The following is a 27,612-nucleotide window of genomic DNA, read 5'->3' on the forward strand; positions in this document are numbered from 1 at the left end:
GTGTAGTTTTTCTCCGACTTGTTAAGCTTCCTGGAAAAGAAGGCACACGGTTTCCACTCCCCATTTGCCTGCTGAAGCAATATCCCCCCTACAGCTCTGTCTGATGCGTCCGTCTCTAGCCTTATCGGCTTCCACAGATCCACGTGCAGGAGCTGCTCTTCCGACGCAAACGCCTTCTTGAGCTTTTCAAAGGAACCTTGGGCCTCCTCCGTCCATACGAACTTCTTCTTGCTGCTAAGACAATCTGTTATGGGTGCTGTTAAATGAGCGAAGTTCTGGATAAACATCCGGTAAAAATTTGCAAACCCCAAAAACCTCTGTACATCCTTCCGGTTCTTGGGAGGCTGCCATTCTATCATGGCCTGCACCTTGCCTGGGTCCATGGCCAGACCCTTCGCTGACAACCTGTAGCCCAGGAACTCCACCTCTTGTGCATGGAATTGGCATTTCTCCAGTTTGACCCACAGCTGATGCTCCTGCAGCCTTTTCAGCACTTCTCTGACATCTTTCACATGCTGCTCCTCATTCTCTGAATAGATGAGTACGTCGTCCAGGAAAGCCACACAATTCTTGTACAGCAAAGACCCCAGCACGTGGTGCATGAAAGCTTGAAATGTACTGGATCCCAATTGTAATCCGAAGGGCATAACTAAGTACTCAAAGACTCCCAGAGGGGTGAACATGGTGGTTTTCCATTCATCCCCCTCCCTCATCCTTATCAAGTTGTACACCCCCCGAAGGTCCAGCTTAGTAAAAATCTTCCCCTTCCTCACCCTGGCCAAAATGTCATCAATCCTGGGCATAGGGAAGGTCACAGGCTCGGAGACCCGGTTTACGGACCTGTAATCTACGATCAAGCGTAATTCTTTGGAGTCTCTTTTGTCCACAAAGAACACTGGACTGCCCCCCACCGCCCTTGATTCACCGCCCTCTTCAGATTCTTGTCAATGAACTTCCGCAACTCCTGCATCTCCCTATCTGACATGGCATACAGCTTACCCACTGGTAACTGAGCCCCTGGGAGTAGGTTGATTTGACAGTCAAAGGGCCGGTGAGGGGGTAGTCTATCCACCTCTCTCTCGCTGAAGACTTCTTCCAGGTCTGCATACTGAGGTGGTACTCTCCCTTTTCCCCCCACCACCATCCCTGCCACTCTGGCTTCTGCCATCCTCAAGGTTTCCCCTCCGTGGCAATGCTCTACGCAGTGAGCTGACCCAAAGGTGACTGTCCGCTGGTGCCACCCTACTACTGGGTCGTGCAGTGCCAGCCAACTCATTCCCAGTATGATGGGTGGTCCTGCTAGGGTGGCTACGTGAAAGGCAATGGTCTCAGTGTGTCTGGAAACCGTCATTTTCATGGGAGGGGTCTGGTGAGTTACATCCCCTCCCAAAAGTTCTCTCCCATCTATTGTGGTTACTTGCAGGGGATGTTCTAAAGGCACCACCTGGAGCTGGTGTTCTAGCGCAAAATCCTTGCTAAAGAAGTTGCAAGAGCTGCCTGAATCCAGCAACGCCTTCACTTTGATGGGGTGTCCGTTTGGGAGTTCTAGCACCACCTCAATTGCGATGGCTGCTCGGGGGGGGGGGTCTGGTTTGGGCACTACTACTGGTTGCTCGCCTGGCTGCTGTGCCCTCTTTCCTGCAGCCAAGCCTTGCCGTTTCCCAGCTCCTCCTTCTTTTCCTCCTCACTCCCCACAGCCCCCACCATTCTTTGCCACGCCTTCTTCTGAGGGCATGCTCTGGCAAAATGTCCCGGCTGCTGGCATAGGAAACACCTCTTATTGGTTTTCCCCTCCTTCTTACGCACCTCGCTGGAGTTTGAAAATCCGCACGCGCTCGCTCCTCCAATCTCCATTGGCTCCTCGGGCGGCACTGCCGACGCTGGCATGTCTGGAATCCGGTTCTCCTGCCAACGCTCAGCTCTCCCTTCCCGCCTTTCCAGCACGCGCGTCTCTTGTCTGACTCCCACAGCGAGCGCCAACTTGGTCAGCTGGTCCATCGATTGAGGGCGGGGCGAGCGGGAAAGTTCGTCTCTCACCCAAGGGGATAAGCCCTCCTCAAACAACATTTGAATAGGTTCCGAACTCAGATCCCACCCAAGTTTATGGATCAGCATAGCAAATCTCGACCAGTACTCTCTCACTGATTGGTTCCCCTATTTGCACCCCATCAGTTCTTTGCGCGTCACACTCAATTCCACATCGCTCGAAAACATGTGATCCATCGCGGAAAAGAACTTTCTCAGGTCCTTTAAGGCAGCGTTCTCCGCTGCCATTAAGGGCCGAACCCAATCTCTGGCTCGCCCCTCCAGGTGCCCCACCACGAAAGCAACTCGTCCCCCATCGTCGGCAAAGTCATCATACTGCAGGTCCAACGCGTACTGCACTTCTGTTTTAAAAGCGTTGTAATCCCTGGGGTTGCCCCCAAACTTCTGCACAAGTCCCGGTACCTTTCTTGCGATGGGGGTAATCTTCCCCTGGGCGTCATGCGTCCTCTTCTCATCCAGCCGCGCCGCTAGTAGAGCCAGTTGCCTCTCCAGATCTCGGTTTCTCTCCTCAAGACTCTGTCCGCCTCTGGCTCCCTCTCCTGCGCCTGCTCCTTCTGTTTGACTCATGATTGTTCCCCAGGACTCTTACACACAAGCAACGTAAGGGACTCACGGATTGCTGTCACGGGAAATGGGGTTGCTTGTGTGTAAACCTCCAGCTGTTCCAAACTGCTTAGAACACTAGCCTAACGAACGATTTCCTGGGAACGCCTTATGTCCGGTAAGCGGGACCTGCATGTAAAATCAATGAATCAGCTGCAACTCTGCAACCTGAAGCTGTTGGCTGTGATCAGAGGCTTCCTTTCTCTCTCACCCCCCTGCCTTTATATTCCCTAGATGTCTGTCATTGACTCTGTGGGGCGGAGGTTTCTCCTACTTCTGGGATTTCTGATCTGTAGTGTTGCCTGCGTCTTGCTAACCTTGACCCTCGAACTTCAGGTGAGTAAATAGCGACCGGTAGAATGCAGAGCTGAATGTCGCTCATTAAAATTAGCTATTCTGCTTTGGGCCATTATTATAATTCTATATAATAATTTATAATAATAATACAGTGGTACCTCAGGTTACATACGCTTCAGGTTACATACGCTTCAGGTTACAGACTCCGCTAACCCAGAAATATTACCTCGGGTTAAGAACTTTGCTTCAGGATGAGAACAGAAATTGTGCTCCGGCGGTGAGGCGGCAGCGGGAGGTCCCATTAGCTAAAGTGGCGCTTCAGGTTAAGAACAGTTCAGGTTAAGTATGGACCTCCGGAACAAATTAAGTACTTAACCCGAGGTACCATTGTAATAATAATAATAATAATAATAATAATAATAATAATAATAATAATAATAGGCATTCTAACCTGGCCTTCACCATAAACAACTCAGGTCCTCAATACCTGAGGAACCTCCTCCTTCCCAGAATCCTCTTGGATTCTGAGATTTCAGAAGCGGGCGCTCTTGGTAGTTCCTCCACCCGCAGAGGGTGGTGGTAGCGGCGGCCGAGGAGAGAGCTTTCTCTACTGTGGCCCCTAAGTTATGGAACTCCCCACAGAAGTGTGTCTGTTACCTTCCTTATAAAGCTTCTGGCAACTGCTGAAGACATACCCCTTTGCCTTCGCTTTAGACCCTTGTGTGTATTTTTAGGACGCAGCTAATTTTTTGAGATTGCAAGCTGTTTTAAACTGTTTTTAATATTGTGTTTTAACCTGCCCTGGGACCTTAGGGTAATAAATCAATCAATGACAACAACCCCAGGATTCTTGAAAGAGATGTTTCTAACCGAAACTGTTTTTAGATTATTATTATTTTTAAATTAACCTCTTAACAACTTTTATGACTGTTCCAGCTGTTTTTAGAGTGCTTTGTGAGAATCAGTCCTACTAGAAAAACCAGCACACATACTGAGGTCAAAAAAGTAAGGGCAGATTTCGTTCCATTTGGCATGATTTTATTTTCCATGTCAAAAACGTAGAACATATCCACTCTCCCAGCTAGAAATGCTGTGGATAATACAGTAAAATGGGAATACATGCTGCTGCTTCTTTGGCGATCACTCACAGCCAAATAAGATTGTCTTCCATGAACACGGTTTTAACAGAGCGTCTGTAAGTGACTGTGAAGGCAAGTTCTGGGTCCGCACGTCCTTCCACAAGTGGGGACATAGGTTTCCGGGTGGGCAGTAAGGTTTGCTGGAAATACAGCTGGTCCCCCTAGAAAATAAGAGATATCGATGTTGATCACATTTTTACTTTTATAAACTTGTTATATACGGTAATTCCTGTTATACCCTAAGTGTGGACTGTGTTACTGTTGTCTCTGGCCCATCTCTTTATCTCTCCTTTGAGATTTCATGCCTGTTTTCCATGATGATTTTGTACTAAGCTTGATTTTATTTTCATTATTGCATTTATATGCCACCTTTTTTCTCCAGATGGGGTACCTGCTTCTCCCCCCCGCCCCATAGACTAGGCTTGAGAGGCAGTGACTTCGTCCAAGTTCACCCAGCAAGCTTCATGGTCGATTGGGGGATTTGAACCCTGGTCTCCCAGGTCCCCAGGATGACACTCTAACCACTAAACCACACTGGCGCTCTGATTTGGCATTTTAATAAAATCTTGGCTGTGTTGGCTGCCCTGGGATCCTCCGAGAGGAAGGGCAGGATATAAATTCAATAAATAATAAGTTTCCAGGGCAGGCTCCAGCTATGGATGCGGGAGAAGACTCCATTCAGTTTGCTTTCAAGGGGAAATCTAACCAATCTGTGCTTTCCATAGCAATCCGCAAATGGAGGCAAAATCCACCCTGCTCTGGCTATTGCAAAGGAGTTCAAGGAATGTACTCAGAGACATGTATATGGGGGAGTTATGTGTGTGTACAAAGATGCCTATATCGCCCAAGTCAAAGGGTGTGGTGATTCCCCACCCCTGCCTCAAAACGAGAGGCAACCTTGCTCATGCACAACTCTCTTTCCCCAACAGCCCATGCAGCCATGGATGATTTACTTCTTGAGCTGCGTTTTAGTCATTGCCATGCTCACTGGATACATGTTTGGGCCAGGTAAGGGCTCAGGCGACACACAAAACTTATTTGAGGTGGGTGAAGAACACGGGCCTTATCTGCAGCGGCTCCCCATTTGTGGAATGCTCTCCCTGTGGAGACTCGCCTGGCGCCTTTGTTACATATCTTTAGGTGCCAAGAAAAAACGTCTCTCTTCGACCAGGCCTTTGGCTCATTAAACAACCTATGACCTTTTAAATGTGTTTTTTTTGGGGGGGGTGGGGGTGGGGAGGGGAGTTATCGGTTTGTTTTTATCATGTGTTTTGCATTCTTGTGTTGTATTTTTGTGTTGTGACCTCTGGATGAAGGGCGATATGCAAATTTAATTAATTAAGATGGAAAAGACATAGATCCAGCACTAGAAGGGATCTCCAAATATCTGGAGGGCCCTAACTGTACTGTATGTTGAAAGAAGTTTTGAATCACTTTAAACGGTCATGGCTTCCCCCCGCCCAAAGAATTCTGGGAACTGTGGAGTGGTTAGGAGACCCCCTGTTCCCTTCGCAGAGACACAATTCCCAGAGTTCCCTGGGAAGAGGGTGTGACTGTTAAATCACTCTGGGAGGAGGGAGCCAAATTCAACAGCCAGCTTCCTTCTGTCCTCCCACCTACGTGGTCACTCTCGAGATCTTCCTTCAGTCATCGCGGGCCACAGCCTTCACGCTGGGCGGCATAGTGAACTGGGTCACCCGCTGTTTTGCTGTGGGGATCTTCCTTAAGCTAGAGGTGAGTGGTTCTGCCAGGTCCCTTTTAGCGGGAAATAAATAAATAAAACGGCAGTAAAAATCGCATTTCGTCGAGCCACAAACGGTATCTAGATATTTCCCGCAAACACAACAGCTCCGCCCCAGCGGTAGGAAATGACGTGGGAATGCTGGGAGAATGCAGGGAACCAGTTTGCATCTGTTGCTGTTTAAAAGAGCTCAGCTCCAGCTTGTGAGCAGCTTCTGAGCTCAGTTGCTCCCCAGAACACAGCCTTCATATTTGCAGGCGGCTGGAACCTGGTCTCACCTTGCCTTCTGCCTGGCTTGAACCTCACCTCACCCTATACCCCACAGGGCAGGACAACAAGCCCCTGCAATTGGTAGGCCAGGCGAAGTTCCTGAACTGAGGACTCTGGCCATTCTGCTTTTGCGTGGTTGACAAAACAACCTTTCCTGGAGGTCCTGGATCGGCATCCAGACACCGTGCAGGCGTTATTAAATGGAAACCGGACCCTGGAAGGACAGGATCCCTATGGGTGGGCTTTTCCAAAGTCCAGGTGTCAGGTCCACGTGTCTGTTCTGGGTGGGGTGGCAAGCGGAGGTCAGCAGACCTTCCCGTCCCGAGGGCCGCATTTCCTTCTGGGGGCCACATGAGATGAGCAGGGCCAGCGGCACAAGGAGGGTGTGTTGAGCAACTGTGCTGGTCCCAAGGGCTAACTGTGCAGCGAAGTCCGAGTCCAGTCCAAGGTCGAGGGTGCAGTATGGAGGCTGTCCGTCGAAGCTGAAGCGGGGTCCAAGGCAGGGAGTCGGGTGAGGTCAGGAACTCTGGCAGAAGAGCAGGACAGGGTTCAGGCAGGAACAGGCTACCAACAATGTTGCTCCCACAACCTGGGACTGGGCTGGCTGGCTTTTATCTGCCCCAAGGCATAGGGCGGCCCCGGTCCACAGGTGACTTGCCTCTCCTGGCCTGGAGGCGAGCACTCCTCCTGCGAGAACTCCTCCTGCGAGAACTTAATTCCCTCCACCTCTCTGCCCTGAGCCTCTGCAGCTCAGGAGAGGCTGGAGGATTACCGGACCCAGAGGCAACCTCAGCTTCTCCTGACGGGGCTGAGAGTGGAGCACCTGCAGGCAATGGGTCCTCCATCACCTCCAGAGCAGATTCAGCTGGTGCCTGCACCTGAGGATCCAGCACAGGTGAGGACCCTTCAGGCTCAAGCCCTAGCCCCGGCTCAGCTGGTTCTGGAGGTGGGGACTCCTGTGCAGGCTGGGATTCCTCAGGTTCAGCCTCCGAGTCCGAATCCCAGGCCATCACAGCAACACATGCAGATTTCCTGTTTGCACGCTCAGTTACAACTCACAAACTGTGGCGGAAATGCCCAGAGCTGAAAACTGGGAAAACAAGGAGCCCGCCGGGACACATTGGTCAACCGCTGCTTACCTCCCCCTGTTCCCTCCCCCTTTTGTCCTTCCAACTCCAGCCGCTCACTGGGCCTTACAGCCTCCTGATCCTTTGGCCTCTCTGCATGCTGACCTTTATTTATATTTCCGCGATGGTTCCGGAAACCAGAGGCATGACCTTTCTTGAAATCCGCAAGTCCATGGATCTCCAAGCCAAGGAGGATAAGGAACAGATAGATAGAAACCCAGATAGTTAGAAACTCAGAAGGCGTCGATGCTGTGCCTAATTGCTATTTTTTAAGATACAATGGTCCAAAGAGATCCCCTTCATGCTGTCCTTCAGTCGCCTCAGCTCTGTTAACACGTACGGCCATTTTCCTTTCAGTCCAGAAGAGCAACCCAAGCTGTTTCCCCTTTCCCTGTGTGCACTTTTCTATTGTTCTACCACAAATGTTGTTTCTTTATTAAATTACGAAGGGTGAGCACAATCAGTCTAGAGTCAAATGTGTGAAATGACTCTCGAGCCCACAAAATCATGACTGCCGGCAATGGGCCTTCATTCACCACAGCTTTCCTTGGTCAGAACAGCCGCGGCCTCTGGGGAACCCACAAAAGTGGAGTCCCCAGGCCTATAAATCACACAGAGGCATTTGCACACACAGAGAGAAATCAAGTCACGTTCACAAGCAGGGATTGCAGTAATAATAATAATAATAATAATAATAATAATAATAATAATAATAACAACAACAACAACAACAACAACAACAACAACAACAACAACAACAACAACAATTTATTTATTATTTATACCCCGCCCATCTGGCTGAGTTTCCCCAGCCACTCTGGGCGGCTCCCAATCAAGTGTTAAAAACAGTACAGCGTTACATATTAAAAACTTCCCTGAACAGGGCTGCCTTCAGATGTCTTCTGAATGTCAGGTAGTTGTTTATCTCTATGACATCTGATGGGAGGGCGTTCCACAGGGCGGGCGCCACTACCGAGAAGGCCCAAACTTGGGTCTCTAGCTGTTTTGGGACTACAGCTCCCATCATCCTTAGCTAGCAGGACCAGTGGTCAGGGATGATGGGAAGTGTAGTCCCAAAACAGTTGGAGACCCAAGTTTGGGAAACACTGAACTAGATGAGCCTTGTGGTCCTGCCCAACTCTACAGTTTTATGATCTCAGGTCTTTTACAACATCCTGCACCCTCCTCCTTTTACTGTCTTTGTATCTTCAGTGTGTTATGTCACTATGTTTTCCAACACAGCATGGTGGGTCGGAGCTGTCTGCCTGTCTCTGGCATTGTTGTGGGTTGCCTGGACAGAGGTGGGCATGGGGCTGTGGCAACGCAATGGGTGGGAGTAGTAGTAGTAGTAGTGGTAATAATAATAATAATAATAATAATAATAATAATAATAATAATAATAATTTTTATTTGTACTCCGCCCTCCCCATCCAAGACCGGGCTCAGGGCAGCTAATAACCAATAATAAAAACAAGTTGATTAAAATACAATTTAAAAGATTAAAATACAACATTAAAACTACATTAGGCTGCAGTCTCTTCATAGGAGGAGAAAGGAAAAAGAAAGAAGGGAAGGGAATCAAACTGATTCTAAGCCAAAGGCCAGGTGGAGCAACTCTGAAAGAAATCAGATCCCGCAGGGCCCTGGTCTCATGAGTACCGGATTGGTTCCACCAGTGCTCCCAGCATCTCCAGCACCCCACTGATTCATCATATTGCCAGGACGGATGGAATTCAATATGTACATACCCACTCGTCTCTGGTAACAAAGGTTCGACTCCAGGTGACCAGACCTGATCCAATATAAATGGGATTCCTTCTCTATTTTTTTCTCCCACGCTTCGGGTGAACCAGATACCTTAAAATGATTAGCATTTATGGGCAGGCTTGCTAGCTAAAAGGTTTGTGTGGTCACCTTCACCTTTTAGTAATCTGATTTGCAAGGCTGGAGTTGCACCATGGGAACAAGCGTCATTGAAATTTGGTCTGTAGGAGATCTGGGTTTGAACTTAGGGCATCAAAAGCCTGGGTAGCAGAGAAGAACAAAAGGCGGTCCCGGGTTCAAATCCCCAACTGAAATCTAGATTTGCCAAGTGTGGCCACACACCCCTCACCTATGTTCCTGATTGCTGAGGTGGACATTGACCACAGTGGTGGCAGCCCAGTTACAGTGAGGGTGGGGCACTGCCCCAACAATTTCAGTCTGCGCTCAGCCAGCCCCCACCTGCCTGATTTCTTTCTTGCTACTTGAGGGATATTGGCACCAGTAGCGTAGTGGCAAATTGAGAAGTGCAGGGCCCCTTCTTAATCGTCACAGCCTCGCCCCTTCTAAGATTATACAGCTTCCTAATATTATACTGTACAGTAATTTTATAGTTGCACAATAATAATAATAATGGATGCATTGCAGCAATCAGTGCAGATCTTTGTGTCTTGCCGTTCAGCTACATACACTATTTTCTGTGCACAGAAATTTGGAGCGCTCCGATGCATTCTTTCCAAAGTGACTTCAGTTTTGTTTTCCTTGAGGTTCCATTGTGCATAACGGCACTTGCAATGCATTGTTCTCTCGGAACCAAAGCGCCTTGTGTTCAGAGTGCTCCTAAATGCTCAGCTTTGGCGCAGAACTAACTGCAGAGTGACCCTAGGAGCCAATCCCAGTGGCCAACTCGACTTCACTCAGATTGTCTCCAAAGATCACAAAGGGAGAGAAGACTTCTTTTCAATGGCTAGCAGGCTTCTGCGTCATGCTGATTGGGCAGCTGTAGGACTCTGGAGGGAAGGCCCCTGTTGTAGAAATAGTAAAGGGTCTTTGACCTCTACAGTCCCAGATCACTACATCTGGGGGGGGGGGGCCCTGCCTGTCAGCTCCTTGTAGAATTCAGCAGGGAGGAGGAGGAGGAAAGTGGGGACAACTCTAGAATTGGTTGGCTCTAACTTTCTTTGGGACGCGTTTGGCGCTGTGGGTTAAACCACAGAGCCTACAACTTGCTAATCAGAAGGTCGGCGGTTCGAATCCCGCGATGGGGTGAGCTCCCATTGCTCGGTCCCTGCTCCTGCCAACCTAGCAGTTCGAAAGCACGTCAAAGTGTAAGTAGACTAATAGGTACCACTCCGGCAGGAAGGTAAACGGTGTTTCCGTGCGCTGCTCTGGTTCGCCAGAAGCGGCTTAGTCATGCTGGCCACATGACCCGGAAGCTGTACGCCGGCTCCCTCGGCCAATAAAGCGAGATGAGCGCCGCAACCCAGAGTCGGTCACGACTGGACCTAATGGTCAGGGGTCCCTTTACCTTTACCTTACCTTTCATTGGCTCTTACTCCAGTTACCATTTGGGCTCGCTGCCTTCCACTCCACCTTCCAACACTGTCTGACCACGTGGTAAGGCTGTCAGATGTGGTTGGAATCTATTGTACACAGAGCTCTCTGTCCAGGGTGCCACTGAAGCCTTCAACCTTCCTTTTGTACCACTGGGGGCCATTACTCGGAACAGCACTGTTCTATCCCCGCCTCCTTCCTGCCGTGATTGGTTCTCGCCTCCGCTGCCAACTGCCAACAGCTTCCCATGGAACTTCCTGGCATGGATCTCGCAATGCTGTTGGATTTCCTGGTGCCTGTTTTCAAGGGAAAATAGGGACTGGCTGACATCATTTTCTACTCACCTGTACAGAAAAGCTGTGGTCAGTCTGCATCCTCTCTGCCTATTTATCCCCGAATGTCCCTGTGGGAATTACAGTGGTACCTCAGGTTACATACACTTCAGGTTACAAACTCCGCTAACCCAGAAATATTACCTCAGGTTAAGAACTTTGCTTCAGGATGAGAACAGAAATCGTGCTCTGACGGTGCGGTGGCAGCAGGAGGCCCCATTAGCTAAAGTGGTGCTTCAGGTTAAGAACAGTTTCAGGTTAAGAACGGACCTCCGGAACAAATTAAGTACTTAACCTGAGGTACCACTTTACTCTCCATCGGTTTCATAGGAACATAAGAAGATGCCTTACAGAGAATCAGACCAATGGTCCATTTAGCTCCAGGTTTCAGGCAGGTGACATTCCCAGCCCTACAAGGATATGCCCTGGGATTCAACCTGGGACCATCTGTAAGCAAATCCCTTAAAATAGGGATGGAACAGCTCAGCCCCCGGGCCCAATCTGGCCCTCCAAGCCTCTGTATCTGGCCCTCAGAATTCTCCTCAAGCCACCACCCACCCCGGCCTTCCTTCACACCTTTAGTACTTTTGCCTGTGCATGGGTTGGCAAGGTTTACCTCGACTGGGTTTGCTCCAGTGGAGATACCTCCGTGGGCCGGATCACACACGTGCAGCCACGATTTTCAGCATTTGAACAGATGTGATTTTCGGCACCGCAGAAGCGAGTCCCCGCGCCACCCTGCGCCAGTTTTGTGCAGCACGTGGGGACTCACCAAGCAGGCGGCTCAGTTCAGGGGTGGCTCGCAGGCCGGTTAAACGGCCCCCGTGGGCCACTTTTGGCCCATGGGCCTTAGGTTGCCTACCCCTGCTCTTGTGTATTACACTTTTTATTGTGATGTATTCAATATTTTTTAAAAATCAAACCCTTGTTATGGAAATTGCCAGGGTGGATGTGTTTTATGCTTCTTCACTAATTTCAGATCAGAATGCATCCAGTTCTTCCAGAGTGGCTAAATATTGTATTTACTGCAGCATATAAAACATGCCTGGGGCTGATTTTTTTTTTTAAAGCAAACTTATAGTTTTGTTTTCTATGCCTAGCATTCTAAATCATGAAACCGTTTTTAGTAATTTTGTTGCTGTGCCCTTCTGCTTGGTTTGGCATTGTTTTATACATTTGCACAGTTTCTTTTCTGAATATTGCTCATTGACTGTTAATTCCTCTCCCACAGCTGAGCCCTGGTTACTGACCCCTGCTTCAGAGAGAATGAACAGCGAAGAGGAAGACAAACCCACTGAAAGGGTGAGTTGGGAGAATGCTCTGTCCAGTTGCATTTATAAATCATTGCCCATCTAAAGTAGGGTGGTCATACAGCTGAGATTCCAATGACGGCATCAGCGTTTGGGGGGATTTTGGGTAATCAGCAAAATGTCTGGGTTTTTGAAACTTTCCCAAAGCTCAACAACTTTTTGTGTCCGGATTTGTATTTCTTGAAATATGGCAACCCTACCTAAAGCAGAGAAGGGGAACACCTGCCAGTCTCTAAATAATAATAATAATAATAATAATAATAATAATAATAATAATAATAATTATTATTATTATTATTATTTAATAATTTATACCCTGTCGATATGATTCGGTTCGCCCAGCCACTCTTGGTGGCTTCCAACACATATAAAAAACCATAATAAAACATCAAATGTTAAAAACCTGATACAAGGCTGCCTTTAGATGTTGTTGGACTCTATCAGCCCCGATTGGTGTGGCAAGAGATTATGGGAGCTGGAGTTCAGCAATATCTAAAAGGCCACACGGCACCCAGCCCTGATGAATATGATGTCCAACTGTTTTCCAGGATGGCGATGACATGTAAGCCTATAATAATGTTGCAGGCTTGAGGGGCTCAGTCTGGATAATTTCCATGCGGTCCCTTGCAAGCCTGTGATTTTATGTAGCTAGTGAGGCTTAGAAATTGAGTTGCCATATGTCAGGGGCCGTGCTGAGTAGGGCTGCATGGAGGAGGAATGGTGGAAGCCTCCCCCCCCCCCCCGATCTGGATCCGGATCCTGAATCTTCCCAGGAGCAGGACAGTATAGATTTGGAACAGTGGTTTGCAGATGGACATGGTTCAGAAGGCAGAAGCTGGGAAATGGGGAACAGCTAGGACATGGGTAGGCAACCTAAGGCCCGGGGGCCGGATCCAGCCCAATTGCCTTCTCAATCCAGCTGGCGGACGGTCCAGGAATCAGCGTGTAGAATGTGTCCTTTTATTTCAAATGCATCTCTGGGTTATTTGTGGGGCCTGCCTGGTGTTTTTACATGAGTAGAATGTGTGCTTTTATTTACCGTATTTTTCGCTCTATAACACGCACCCGACCATAACACGCACATAGTTTTTAGAGGAGGAAAACAAGAAAAAAAAATATTCTAAACGAAACAGTGGATGTATGATTTTTGTGGTTCATGCTGTGGCCACAGACATGTGATCTGACAGTGAGTTTGGAGTAGCCCAATGCAAAAATCCTGAGGATCCATGTGGATCCATGCTTTGTAACCACATTTTTGCACCACTGCGGCCCCAGGCAACAGTGGGTGCGTGATTTTTTTGGTGCAAGCTGTAGCCATGGACATGCTATGTGATCAGATGGTGAATTTGGGGTGACCCAGTGCAAAAATCCTGAGGATCCATGTGGATCAGTACTTTGTAACCACGTTTAAAGTGGGGAGGGAAGGAAAAGCACTCAAGGGACAAAGGACACGCATGGGGTGGGTGGAGAAGGATGCTGTTAATAATGCAGAAGAGGGGTATAAGAGGAGAAGGCTCGTCTCCTCTCCCGCTTTGCTCCTTTAAAGAAGCAGGCTCTCTGTCCCCCTCTCCTCCCCACTCAGCGGCTCTTCTCCCGCTTTGCTGTTTCAAAGCAAGCCACGGAGGAGGGAAGGAAGGGGAACCATGGATCCTCTGCTCACGACTGCAGCAGATCCCCCCCCCCCCGCCACCCGTAGGCATTCTCTCCATAACACGCAGACATTTCCCCTTATTTTCTAGGAGGAAAAAAGTGAATGTTATGGTGCAAAAAATATGGTAAATTAAAATGCATCTCTGGGTTATTTGTGGGGCATAGGAATTCGTTCATATATTTAAAAAAAAAATATAGTCCGGCCCCCCACAAGATCTGAGGGACAGTGGACTGGCCCCCTGCTGAAAAAGTTTGCTGACCCCTGAGCTAGGAGAGGAAACACTGGAAGAGAGATGGTTAACAGATTCACTTTCTCTGGAAAGCATTCATCTGCTCAGCCCAAGGTCAAGAAGAGCTGATGAGGTGGCAGCACAGAAACCACGGTGGTTATGAGATCAGGTTACAAGACACAGTAGTAACGTGGATGACTAGGGATGAAGTGGGTGGAACCCTTAACTGGGAGCACCGCCATGCCTAGGACAGGGATTCTTTGTTCTCTCGCTGTGATCATTAAAGTTTCTAACTGGTAAGAATACTACACTAATGCGCAAAGCATGGGAAATAAACAAGATGAGCTTGAGCTCTTGGTACAGCAAACTAAATATGACATAATAGGCATCACTGAAACCTGGTGGGATAAGTCCCACGATTGGAATGTAATAATGGGGGGATACAATCTATTTCAGAGAAACAGACCAGACAAGAAAGGAGGAGGAGTGGCGTTATATGTCAGGGATGTGTATACCTGTGAAGAGATCCAAGATTTAGAACCTCAAAGCCAATGTGAGAGCATTTGGGTCAAAATTAAGGGAGAGAAGAATAACAGAGACCTCATTGTGGGAGTTTACTATAGATCCCCAAGCCAAACGGAGGACATAGATGATGCCTTCCTGGAACAGATGGCCAAGCATGCAAAAGGAAGGGAGATAGTAGTAATGGGGGACTTCAATTACCCGGATATTTGTTGGATGTCAAACTCAGCCAAGAGCATAAGGTCAAACAGATTCCTCACTGGCCTTGCAGACAACTTCATTGTCCAGAAAGTGGGAGAAGCAACAAGAGGAACAGCCATTTTAGATCTGGTCCTAACCAATGTTGATGACCTGGTTAGTGGGGTAGAAGTGGAAGGATCATTAGGCGCGAGTGATCATGCTCTTCTGAAGTTTACTATACAGCGGAAAGGAGCAGCCAAGCATACTAGGACTCAATTTCTTGACTTTAAGAAAGCCGACTTCATAAAACTTAGGGAAGTGCTGGGTGAGATCCCATGGACAGTAATACTAAAAGGAAAGGGAGTTCATGATGGCTGGGAGTTTGTTAAGAGGGAGATAGTAAAAGCACAACGTCAGGCAATACCAATGAGACGGAAACATGGAAGGTGCCTAAAGAAGCCAGGGTGGCTATCTAAAGAACTTTTAACTGAATTAAGATTAAAAAAGGATGTGTACAAAAAATGGAAAAGGGGGGAAACCACCAAAGAGGAATTCAAACAAATAGCCAGCACGTGTAGACACAAAGTCAGAAAAGCTAAAGCACAGAATGAACTCAGGCTCGCTAGAGAGGTTAAAAGCAACAAAAAAGGCTTTTATGGGTATGTTCGTAGCAAAAGGAAGAACAAAGAAACAGTGGGGTCACTCAGAGGAGAAGATGGTGAAATGCAAACAGGGGACACAGAAAGGGCTGAACTCCTCAATGCCTTCTTTGCCTCAGTCTTCTCCGATAAAGAAAACAATGCCCGACCTGAAGAATTTGGAGCAAATGATTCAGCAAAGGAAACACAGCCCAGAATAACTAAGGAGACAGTACAAGAATATTTGGCTAGTTTAGATGTATTCAAGTCTCCAGGGCCAGATGAACTGCATCCAAGAGTATTAAAAGAACTGGCAGATGTGATCTCAGAACCACTGGCAGTCATCTTCGAGAAATCCTGGAGAACAGGCGAAGTCCCGGCAGACTGGAGGAGGGCAAATGTTGTCCCTATTTTCAAAAAGGGGAAAAGAGAGGACCCAAATAATTACCGCCCAGTCAGTCTGACATCAATAGCAGGGAAGATTCTGGAGCAGATCATTAAGCAAACAGTCTGTGAGCACCTAGAAAGGAATGCTGTGATCACCAATAGTCAGCATGGATTTCTGAAAAATAAGTCATGTCAGACTAACCTGATCTCATTTTTTGACAGAATTACAAGCCTGGTAGATGAAGGGAACTCAGTGGATATAGCCTACCTTGATTTCAGTAAGGCATTTGACAAGGTGCCCCATGATATTCTTGTAAAGAAGCTGGTAAAATGCGGTCTTGACTCTGCTACCACTCAGTGGATTTGTAACTGGCTGACTGACCGAACCCAAAGGGTGCTCATCAATGGTTCCTCTTCATCCTGGAGAAGAGTGACTAGTGGGGTGCCACAGGGTTCTGTCTTGGGCCCGGTCTTATTTAACATCTTTATCAACGACTTGGATGATGGACTCAAGGGCATCCTGATCAAATTTGCAGATGACACCAAACTGGGAGGGGTGGCTAACACCCCAGAGGACAGGATCACACTTCAAAACGACCTTGACAGATTAGAGAACTGGGCAAAAACAAACAAAATGAATTTTAACAGGGAGAAATGTAAAGTATTGCACTTGGGCAAAAAAAATGAGAGGCACAAATACAAGATGGGTGACACCTGGCTTGAGAGCAGTACATGTGAAAAGGATCTAGGAGTCTTGGTTGACCACAAACTTGACATGAGCCAACAGTGTGACGCGGCAGCTAAAAAAGCCAATGCAATTCTGGGCTGCATCAATAGGAGTATAGCATCTAGATCAAGGGAAGTAATAGTGCCACTGTATTCTGCTCTGGTCAGACCACACCTGGAGTACTGTGTCCAGTTCTGGGCACCACAATTCAAGAAGGACACTGACAAACTGGAACGTGTCCAGAGGAGGGCAACCAAAATGGTCAAAGGCCTGGAAACGATGCCTTATGAGGAACGGCTAAGGGAGCTGGGCATGTTTAGCCTGGAGAAGAGGAGGTTAAGGGGTGATATGATAGCCATGTTCAAATATATAAAAGGATGTCACATAGAGGAGGGAGAAAGGTTGTTTTCTGCTGCTCCAGAGAAGCGGACACGGAGCAATGGATCCAAACTACAAGAAAGAAGATTCCACCTAAACATTAGGAAGAACTTCCTGACAGTAAGAGCTGTTCGACAGTGGAATTTGCTGCCAAGGAGTGTGGTGGAGTCTCCTACTTTGGAGGTCTTTAAGCAGAGGCTTGACAACCATATGTCAGGAGTGCTCTGATGGTGTTTCCTGCTTGGCAGGGGGTTGGACTCAATGGCCCTTGTGGTCTCTTCCAACTCTATGATTCTATGATTCTATGATTCTATGATTTCCTTGGTTCTACTTATCTACTGCCAAGGGGGGGGAGGGGAGCCGATTCCCTGAAGCCTGAGACCATATTTCAAAAAGCGAAAATCCGGACATAAAAGTTGTGGAGTTTTTTGCGGGTTTTTTCTGGCAAAGTTATGGAGCTTTCTTTGCAAAATCTCAAAACAAAAAATGATGTTTTTGAGCTATTTTTAAGGAAATTCACCAAAAACGACACTTCCGACATGGGTTGCCATATGTCCGGATTTTTCCAGACTTTTCTGCATTTTTCCGCCTGGCCGCTGTTACAGATGGCCGAATCCCAGCTATGTCTGGGAAATTCTGGATGTATGGCAACCCTAAATTCTAGCAAGATCGAATTTTCATTATCATCGAGACCTGCAAGGCCTCTTTTTCAAGCAAATGTGTCATGCATCAGAATCTAACAAATATTTATGGAGGTTGGACCCCGTATGCTAAAATTCATGGTTTCCGCTGCTCTGTTCCAATAGAAACTGACAAGCATCCTGGTGCTAGCTGCAATGACTGCTGGTTTTGGATCGTCTTTCCAATATGGCTACAACGTCTTTGTGATCAACTACGCAGCAGAGGTATGGTCTGTTATTATTTGTTCAGAGCATTCGCACGGTATTCTTAATATATGTAGGGTTTGGGGTCAGCGTTGCTTGTGCAGGTTCTTTGCTGTTCACTTGTGTTCCTTTGATGGTGAGAGAGGCTGGGGTTGGCCTAGGGTGTGGTTGTTCATTTGTGGTTGGCTGTGGTGGTCTTTGTTTTCATGTGTGAGTGGGGTGGGTGGGTGTTTTGGATCAGGTTAGCCATATTGATTTGTATGCTGTTGGTGGATTTTTGTCATTGTCTTGTTGGGCTGTGTGTGTGATAAAGGGGAGCCGTACTGGGGTGAAGGCGTCGTCTTCTATTTGTCTCCATGTCAGTTTCAGTTTATTGGTTAGTTTTACTAGTAAGGCTGTTTCCCATACTACTTGGTACCATTGGTCCATGCTTACTCCTGACAGGTCTCTCCGGTGTCTGGTTATGATGTTTCTATTCTTAGCCAACAGTACTCCCAGAGTGGCTTACATGCAGTTGATTAGAACGAAACAATCTCTGCCTGCAGGTTTACAATATAAATTCACAACATGCAAGGAAAAAGGACAGGGAGGGAAGGGCACGGGGAAATAAAATTCAGGCACCAATTCTTCAATGGGAGTTCATCTAATGACCAGCAGGCACAGCTGTGGTGTAGCATGGGCTGCCAGTGTCCGGGGCCATGTGGGAAAGGGAGGGAGGGAAATGGCATGCACATTCAACTGCCTAACGGCATAGCTGTCGACCGTCCCTTATTTGGCGGGAAACTCCCTTATCCCAGCACCGTTTCCCGCTGCTGTCCCTTATTGATGATGTCCCTTAAATTTCCAGGGTTTCAAAGGAAGCAGCTCCTCTCCCTCCCTGCCAGCCAGGGAGGAGGGAGGCTCCAACTGTGTTGCTTGGCTGCGTTGCTCACCCAATAAGGAGTCTCAGAACGACAGGGGGTGGAGCTTGCATGCCTTGTGCCAATCAAATCGGCCGCGTTGCCTGGGGACTCGCCTTTGCTCAGCACTTCCCAGCGGAGAGGTGACGGTGGTTTTCCTTGCTGCACCCCCTTTGCCGGGTTGCTGCGCTGTGGGAACCACCGCTTGAGGCTTCGTTTGGCTGCTGGCTGGGCTTTCTGCCTTTGGCTTGGAGGGGCTCAGAAGTTGAACATACCTGTGCTTGGGAAATCCCTTATTTTGGCTGCTGATCCCTTATTTTCGAGGCTGCTGGTCCCTTAATTTCAAATCTGTAAGCTGACAGCTATGGCTAACGGTGTCTGCATCAACCAGGAGATTGCAGTCACCGAGATAAGAAAAGAAGAATCATTTCTCTGGGGAGGTCACTTCCTGGTTCGCATGGAGAAGCGACAGAAGCACACAGCTGTATTGAGGCAGCACCAGCTGTCAAATTTTTGCGACCCTAACAATTTTGCGCCCAGGGCAACCACCCCTGTGCCCCACTATGCTGTGGCCCAGTTCAGGGGCAGGAGGATGGAGCTGAGCTTTGGGGCAAAGCTGATGGAGCGAACTCAGCTTCCCATCTCTCCCACTGGTGGAATGGCTGAGGGAGAGGAGGCACAACAGCCTTGCAGTGTGGGCAACTCCTGTATACCTGAAGGAGCGTCTCCACCCCCATCGTTCAGCCCGGACACTGAGGTCCAGCGCCGAGGGCCTTCTGGTGGTTCCCTCATTGCGAGAAGTGAGGTTACAGGGAACCAGACAGAGGGCCTTCTTGGTAGTGGCACCCGCCCTGTGGAACACCCTCCCTTCAGATGTGAAGGAAATAAGCAGCTATCCTATCTTTAAAAGACATCTGAAGGCAGCCCTGTTCAGGGAAGTTTTTAATAATTAATGCTGTACTGTTTTTAACACTTGTTTGGGAGCCGCCCAGAGTGGCTGAGGAAACTCAGGCAGATGGGCGGGGTATAAATAATAAATATTATAATTATTGCAGGGGGTCAGTGAAAATGTTCTACCTTTCCCTATTTAGCACAGATATTTCTAGTATTTGTTCTGTCATTTGCAGAAGATGGGGGGAGGAATGGGACCTTGGAACACTTGCACACAATAAGTTTAATAAGAAGCAGAGAGACAGAAGGTTCAGGTGAGTAACACAGTCCATCGATACGCTAATCCACACCTAAATATGTTTTCTCCCTTCATGGTGGAAAGATCCGCACTATATATTTACTGCACATTTAAAGGACATGAGTTCCCCCAAAGAATTCTGGGAACTGTTGTTCTCCCCTTTTGCAGAGCTACAGTTTCCAGAACCCTGGAGAAGAGGAGGTTAAGGGGTGATATGATAGCCATGTTCAAATATATAAAAGGATGTCACATAGAGGAGGGAGAAAGGTTGTTTTCTGCTGCTCCAGAGAAGCGAACACGGAGCAATGGATCCAAACTACAAGAAAGAAGATTCCACCTAAACATTAGGAAGAACTTCCTGACAGTAAGAGCTGTTCGACAGTGGAATTTGCTGCCAAGGAGTGTGGTGGAGTCTCCTACTTTGGAGGTCTTTAAGCAGAGGCTTGAAAACCATATGTCAGGAGTGCTCTGATGGTGTTTCCTGCTTGGCAGGGGGTTGGACTCGATGGCCCTTGTGGTCTCTTCCAACTCTATGATTCTATGATTCTATGATTCTAACCCTTAACCAACTACAGTGGTACCTCGGTTAAGTACTTAATTCGTTCCGGAGGTCCGTTCATAACCTAAAACTGTTCTTAACCTGAAGCAGCAATTTAGCTAATGGGGCCTCCTGCTGCTGCCGTGCCGCCAGAGCATGATTTCTGTTCTCATCCTGAAGCAAATAGTACCCTTAACCCGGGGTACTATTTCTGGGTTAGCGGAGTCTGTAACCTGAAGCGTATGTAACCCGAGGTAAAGGTAAAGGTAAAGGGACCCCTGACCATTAGATCCAGTCATGGCCGACTCTGGGGTTGCGGCGCTCATCTCGCTTTATTGGCCGAGGGAGCCGGCGTACAGCAAGACTAAGCCGCTTCTGGCGAACCAGAGCAGCGCATGGGAACGCTGTTTACCTTCCTGCCGGAGCAGTACCTATTTATCTACTTGCACTTTGACATGCTTTCGAACTGCTAGATGGGTACCACTGTACAGTTCCAAGGATGCTTTGGGGAAAGCCATGTGCTTCAAACGGGGGTTGAGAGAGTGTGCGTTTGCAAACAAGGGTGTTGAACGAGAACCACAAACACGGTAGTCAAGGCTGCCTTGCCCCTCTTGGTCAGATCTGCCTGGCCCCCAAACCATGGTTTACTGTGGCTTAATGTGCAGGAAGAAGACCCTGATGCTGACTGTTGCACGCTCTTCTCTCCTAGTTCATTAAAAGCTTTTACAACGAGACCTACCGATGGAGGAATCACATCAGCATAGACCACAGCTTGCTCCTATTCCAGTGGGGTCTGACGGTTTCATTCTTCCCAGTCGGAGGCATGGTTGGGTCTCTTTTGGTGGCTCGTCTGGCAGATAATTGTGGCAGGTACAGTGATAACTCAACCCTGGAGATGGAGGTTAATTGGGAGTGAAAAGGAAGGCACGAAGTAGGGCAGATACCCCACCATGAGAATCTGTGCAAAAAACTGAAGTGTGCAAGCGACACACATAGTCTTCTTAGTCTCTCTATTTTGCTTGCTTTCTTGCCACCTGGAGATTCAAACTTTCCCTCTACTACCTGGAGGGGAACGGGCTAACCTGGAGCTCTGGCAATCCTAGAATCCTAGAATCATAGAATCATAGAATCATAGAATCATAGAGTTGGAAGAGACCACAAGGGCCATCGAGTCCAACCCCCTGCCAAGCAGGAAACACCATCAGAGCACTCCTGACATATGGTTGTCAAGCCTCTGCTTAAAGACCTCCAAAGTAGGAGACTCCACCACACTCCTTGGCAGCAAATTCCACTGTCGAACAGCTCTTACTGTCAGGAAGTTCTTCCTAATGTTTAGGTGGAATCTTCTTTCTTGTAGTTTGGATCCATTGCTCCGTGTCCGCTTCTCTGGAGCAGCAGAAAACAACCTTTCTCCCTCCTCTATGTGACATCCTTTTATATATTTGAACATGGCTATCATATCACCCCTTAACCTCCTCTTCTCCAGGCTAAACATGCCCAGCTCCCTTAGCCGTTCCTCATAAGGCATCGTTTCCAGGCCTTTGACCATTTTGGTTGCCCTCCTCTGGACACGTTCCAGTTTGTCAGTGTCCTTCTTGAATTGTGGTGCCCAGAACTGGACACAGTACTCCAGGTGTGGTCTGACCAGAGCAGAATACAGTGGCACTATTACTTCCCTTGATCTAGATGCTATACTCCTATTGATGCAGCCCAGAATTGCATTGGCTTTTTTAGCTGCCGCGTCACACTGTTGGCTCATGTCAAGTTTGTGGTCAACCAAGACTCCTAGATCCTTTTCACATGTACTGCTCTCAAGCCAGGTGTCACCCATCTTGTATTTGTGCCTCTCATTTTTTTTGCCCAAGTGCAATACTTTACATTTCTCCCTGTTAAAATTCATTTTGTTTGTTTTTGCCCAGTTCTCTAATCTGTCAAGGTCGTTTTGAAGTGTGATCCTGTCCTCTGGGGTGTTAGCCACCCCTCCCAGTTTGGTGTCATCTGCAAATTTGATCAGGATGCCCTTGAGTCCATCATCCAAGTCGTTGATAAAGATGTTGAATAAGACTGGGCCCAAGACAGAACCCTGTGGCACCCCACTAGTCACTCTTCTCCAGGATGAAGAGGAACCATTGATGAGCACCCTTTGGGTTCGGTCAGTCAGCCAGTTACAAATCCACTGAGTGGTAGCAGAGTCAAGACCGCATTTTACCAGCTTCTTTACAAGAATATCATGGGGCACCTTGTCAAATGCCTTACTGAAATCAAGGTAGGCTATATCCACTGAGTTCCCTTCATCTACCAGGCTTGTAATTCTGTCAAAAAATGAGATCAGGTTAGTCTGACATGACTTATTTTTCAGAAATCCATGCTGACTATTGGTGATCACAGCATTCCTTTCTAGGTGCTCACAGACTGTTTGCTTAATGATCTGCTCCAGAATCTTCCCTGCTATTGATGTCAGACTGACTGGGCGGTAATTATTTGGGTCCTCTCTTTTCCCCTTTTTGAAAATAGGGACAACATTTGCCCTCCTCCAGTCTGCCGGGACTTCGCCTGTTCTCCAGGATTTCTCGAAGATGACTGCCAGTGGTTCTGAGATCACATCTGCCAGTTCTTTTAATACTCTTGGATGCAGTTCATCTGGCCCTGGAGACTTGAATACATCTAAACTAGCCAAATATTCTTGTACTGTCTCCTTAGTTATTCTGGGCTGTGTTTCCTTTGCTGAATCATTTGCTCCAAATTCTTCAGGTCGGGCATTGTTTTCTTTATCGGAGAAGACTGAGGCAAAGAAGGCATTGAGGAGTTCAGCCCTTTCTGTGTCCCCTGTTTGCATTTCACCATCTTCTCCTCTGAGTGACCCCACTGTTTCTTTGTTCTTCCTTTTGCTACGAACATACCCATAAAAGCCTTTTTTGTTGCTTTTAACCTCTCTAGCGAGCCTGAGTTCATTCTGTGCTTTAGCTTTTCTGACTTTGTGTCTACACGTGCTGGCTATTTGTTTGAATTCCTCTTTGGTGGTTTCCCCCCTTTTCCATTTTTTGTACACATCCTTTTTAAATCTTAATTCAGTTAAAAGTTCTTTAGATAGCCACCCTGGCTTCTTTAGGCACCTTCCATGTTTCCGTCTCATTGGTATTGCCTGACGTTGTGCTTTTACTATCTCCCTCTTAACAAACTCCCAGCCATCATGAACTCCCTTTCCTTTTAGTATTGCTGTCCATGGGATCTCACCCAGCACTTCCCTAAGTTTTATGAAGTCGGCTTTCTTAAAGTCAAGAAATTGAGTCCTAGTATGCTTGGCTGCTCCTTTCCGCTGTATAGTAAACTTCAGAAGAGCATGATCACTCGCGCCTAATGATCCTTCCACTTCTACCCCACTAACCAGGTCATCAACATTGGTTAGGACCAGATCTAAAATGGCTGTTCCTCTTGTTGCTTCTCCCACTTTCTGGACAATGAAGTTGTCTGCAAGGCCAGTGAGGAATCTGTTTGACCTTATGCTGTTGGCTGAGTTTGACGTCCAACAAATATCCGGGTAATTGAAGTCCCCCATTACTACTATTTCCCTTCCTTTTGCATGCTTGGCCATCTGTTCCAGGAAGGCATCATCTATGTCCTCCGTTTGGCTTGGGGATCTATAGTAAACTCCCACAATGAGGTCTCTGTTATTCTTCTCTCCCTTAATTTTGACCCAAATGCTCTCACATTGGCTTTGAGGTTCTAAATCTTGGATCTCTTCACAGGTATACACATCCCTGACATATAACGCCACTCCTCCTCCTTTCTTGTCTGGTCTGTTTCTCTGAAATAGATTGTATCCCCCCATTATTACATTCCAATCGTGGGACTTATCCCACCAGGTTTCAGTGATGCCTATTATGTCATATTTAGTTTGGTGTACCAAGAGCTCAAGCTCATCTTGTTTATTTCCCATGCTTTGCGCATTAGTGTACAGACATTGAAGTCCATTTATCATTCCCCCGTGTCTCTTATTTAAGGATTTTTTCCTCCCACCACTAGGTCCGCGTGCTGTTTGCTCCATTTGGTCTATGACATTTGGATGATCATCTTCATTAATTGATAGACTCCTACCTTCAGGAGCACTGTCTCCCTCCCCCACATTAGTCAGTTTAAAGCCCTCCTGATGAGGTTTCTGAGATTTTTGGCAAAAACATTCCTCCCAACCGTTGTGAGGTGCAGCCCATCACTTGCCAGAAGTCCATCTTCAAGAAACTGCAGTCCGTGATCTAAGAATCCAAACCGTTCCTGTTTACACCATTTGCGAAGCCAGCTGTTCACTTCCACTATTTTCCCCTCTCTCCCTGGGCCACGTCGTTCAACTGGGAGGACAGACGAGATGACAATTTGTGCATTTAGTTGCTTCAATTTCCTGCCGAGAGCCTCGTAGTCTCTTTTGATCTTCTCGAGGCTATTGCTTGCCTAGTGAATGACCTTCTTATCCCAGGGCCTATGAAAGCACTATGGGGAGGGTGTTGGAGGGGAAAGGCTGTGCGGCTTCTTGTGATCCAAATCTCCCTTTTACAGGAAAAGAATCTACATCAAAGCATAGGAAGCTGTCTTATACTCAATGAGGCCATTGGCCTACCTAGTATTGCCAACACTGACTGGCAGCAGCTCTGCAGGCTTTCAAACAAGGGAGATTCCTAGCCCTACCTAGAGATGCCAGGGCTTGAACCTGGGATCTTCTGCTTGCAAAGCAGGTGCTCATACTGCTGAGCTATTAGGTACCCCTGCCCGTAGGGGCCAGTCTTGCCAGACTCTCGGGTTGTGCGCTCATCTCACTCTATAGGCCGGGAGCCAGCTCTGTCCGCAGACACTTCCGGGTCACGTGGCCAGCGTGACAAGCTGCATCTGGCGAGTCAGAGCAGCACACGGAAACGGCGTTTACCTTCCCTCTATAAAGCGGTACCTATTTATCTACTTGCACTTAGGGGTGCTTTCAAACTGCTAGGTGGGCAGGCGCTGGGACCAAACGACGGGAGCACACCCCGCCGCGGGGATTCGAACCGCCGACCATGTGATCGGCAAGTCCTAGGCGCTGAGGTTTTACCCACAGCGCCACCCGCGCCCCCCTCCGTTAAGACAAATGGTCCACCTAGCACAGTATTGTCTACACTGACTGGCAGCAGCTCCTCAGCTCAGCATGGTTTACGCCAGTGTTCTTTGACCTTGGGTCCCCCAAAATTGTTGCACTACAATTCCCATCATTCCCGAACCAGTTTAATCAATGGTTAGTGATGGTGGGTGCAGCAGTTCAGCAACACCTAAAGTCAAAGAAGAAGAGTTTGAAGAAGAGTTTGGATTTGATATCCCGCTTTATCACTACCTAAAGGAGTCTCAAAGTGGCTAACAATCTCCTTTTCCCTTTCTCCCCCACAACAAACACTCTGTGAGGTGAGTGGGGCTGAGAGACTTCAGAGAAGTGTGACTAGCCCAAGGTCACCCAGCAGCTGCATGTCGAGGAGCGGAGATGCGAACCCGGTGCACCTGATTACGAATCTACCGCTCTTAACCACTACACCACACTGGCTCAGAATACTGACCTACACTGACTGGCAGCAGCACTCTGAGGGAATCAGAACAGTGGTGTTCCTAGCCCTATGTGGAGATGCTAGGGAGCAAGCCTACCTGGCCTTTCCAACAATTAACGAAACCAGGACAAAGTACCAGTAATTAAATTGTAGCAGCAGTAACAGTAGCATAGCAGTTGCAATTTCCTCTGCCTGATACTTTTCCATCTGCTTTTATACATCCATCAGTATCCACCCTGCCCTTTTCCCCCTTGCCTTTTCAGAAAACGTACTTTGCAGGTGAATAATATTTTGGCCATAATCTCTGCTGTCCTCATGGGCTGCTCCAGAGCAGTGCACTCCTTTGAGTTCATCATCTTTTCACGTTTGGTTATTGGAATATGTGCAGGTGAGTCGGAGACAGGAGGTGTTGTTTAAATATATATATATATATACACACACACACACTGGGCATGCACGTTCTTTGACCTGGGCCTCTCCAGACATCCTGTATATTGTGCATTCACAATTATTGTGATCGTGATGGTATTGGGGTGGTATTGACTTGTTTACTGTTTCGCGCCTGCAAATGTTTTGGGGGTGGCTGCTTTGCTTCCTACAGACAGCTGTATAGTGGTCCTTGGTCATAGGGGCGGGAAAAGAATCATAGAGTTGGAAAGGGCCCCAGGGGTCATCTAGTCCAACCCCCAAGGCAGGAATCTCAACTAAAGCATCCATAACAGATGAGCATTCAACCTCCGCTTTCAAAACCTCCAAGGAGAGCCCACAACTTCCCAAGGTTTCCCCAGCTAAGTTATACTCATAGAAGACCCATTGAAATTAATAAATTTCAGTGAGCAGTGTCCATTCACTTCAACGGGTTGTTAGTCCAAGACTAGTCCTACTCAGAGTAGACCCATTGAAGATAATGGGCATGGCTCACTTACTGTAGGTTTATTAGTGCCTATGAGATCATATTACCCCATATATGCCCACTTGAGCACTTTGATCTGCAGAACTGGCACTGTTGCAGGTTTTATTCTGCGTTTGCCAAGAAATAGATTTTTTGGAACTCACTGCCTATTGATAGCAAGCAGACACTTTTGGGCATGTGTGTTTCAATGTGACTTTTAGCTTATCGTTGATTTAAATCCTTTTTCTTTTTCTTTGAAGGTTGGAAATAGTTGGTTTTAACCAATAATTTCATTGTTCTATTCTTTTTGTAAACTGCTGTTATAAGACTGCTTTAAGGTTGGTTTTTGTTTTCTTAAAAAGTATTATATACTTTTTGTGAAATAATTAAATAATTTCCAACAGGTCTACTTTGAGCTACACTAAATGTCTTTTAACCTTTTTGTACACGGTTTGTATTGTATGTTTTTATGTATTTTCAGTGCTTTTCTTCTGGGCGGACGCAGGGTTACGCTTACCCCTAAACATTTTGTGAATCTACGTTTGGCCTTATTGAGGGGCAGTATTTCAATATGAGTAGGAAAATGAGAGTACCACTAGATATTTTTTAAGAAAAAAAGCACTGCATTTTTGTTATAAACGCCCTGAATGTTTTCAGAAATGAAAAAATAAAAATCAACCCCTGTTTGGCTACGGCCCAATGAGTCTTGTTATAGATCTGGGGACACGGGGTGGGGGTGGGGGGTGGAATCCTCCTAAGCCCT

The 27,612-nt window shown here is 47.5% G+C and overlaps 1 protein-coding gene and 2 long non-coding RNA genes across 3 annotated transcripts in view; 2 read left to right on the plus strand and 1 right to left on the minus strand.

The window, feature by feature from the left end:
• Positions 1-3,502: 3,502 nt before the first annotated feature.
• On the minus strand, positions 3,503-10,782 carry LOC308572509. The gene is made up of 3 exons (XR_014001787.1): positions 10,524-10,782; positions 5,706-5,840; positions 3,503-4,246 (listed from the first exon to the last, which is right to left on the minus strand). It is a non-coding gene; the product is annotated as an uncharacterized lncRNA (long non-coding RNA).
• LOC308572501 lies at positions 5,699-7,686 on the plus strand. Its single transcript, XR_014001776.1, has 2 exons — positions 5,699-5,819; positions 7,276-7,686. It is a non-coding gene; the product is annotated as an uncharacterized lncRNA (long non-coding RNA).
• Positions 10,783-10,801: 19 nt separating the features above from the next.
• LOC308572465 (solute carrier family 2, facilitated glucose transporter member 5-like) overlaps positions 10,802-27,612 on the plus strand; it is a 34,210-nt gene continuing 17,399 nt past the window's right edge. Inside the window, exons 1-5 of the mRNA XM_081168561.1 lie at positions 10,802-10,900; positions 12,102-12,172; positions 17,699-17,797; positions 21,112-21,272; positions 26,221-26,345. Coding sequence (XP_081024687.1) covers positions 12,137-12,172; positions 17,699-17,797; positions 21,112-21,272; positions 26,221-26,345 — 421 coding nt within the window. The 5' untranslated portion in view covers positions 10,802-10,900; positions 12,102-12,136. The remainder of the gene's footprint in view (positions 10,901-12,101; positions 12,173-17,698; positions 17,798-21,111; positions 21,273-26,220; positions 26,346-27,612) is intronic.

Source organism: Podarcis bocagei (assembly GCF_964188305.1).
Source record: "Podarcis bocagei genome assembly, chromosome: 13".
NCBI lineage: Eukaryota > Metazoa > Chordata > Lepidosauria > Squamata > Lacertidae > Podarcis > Podarcis bocagei.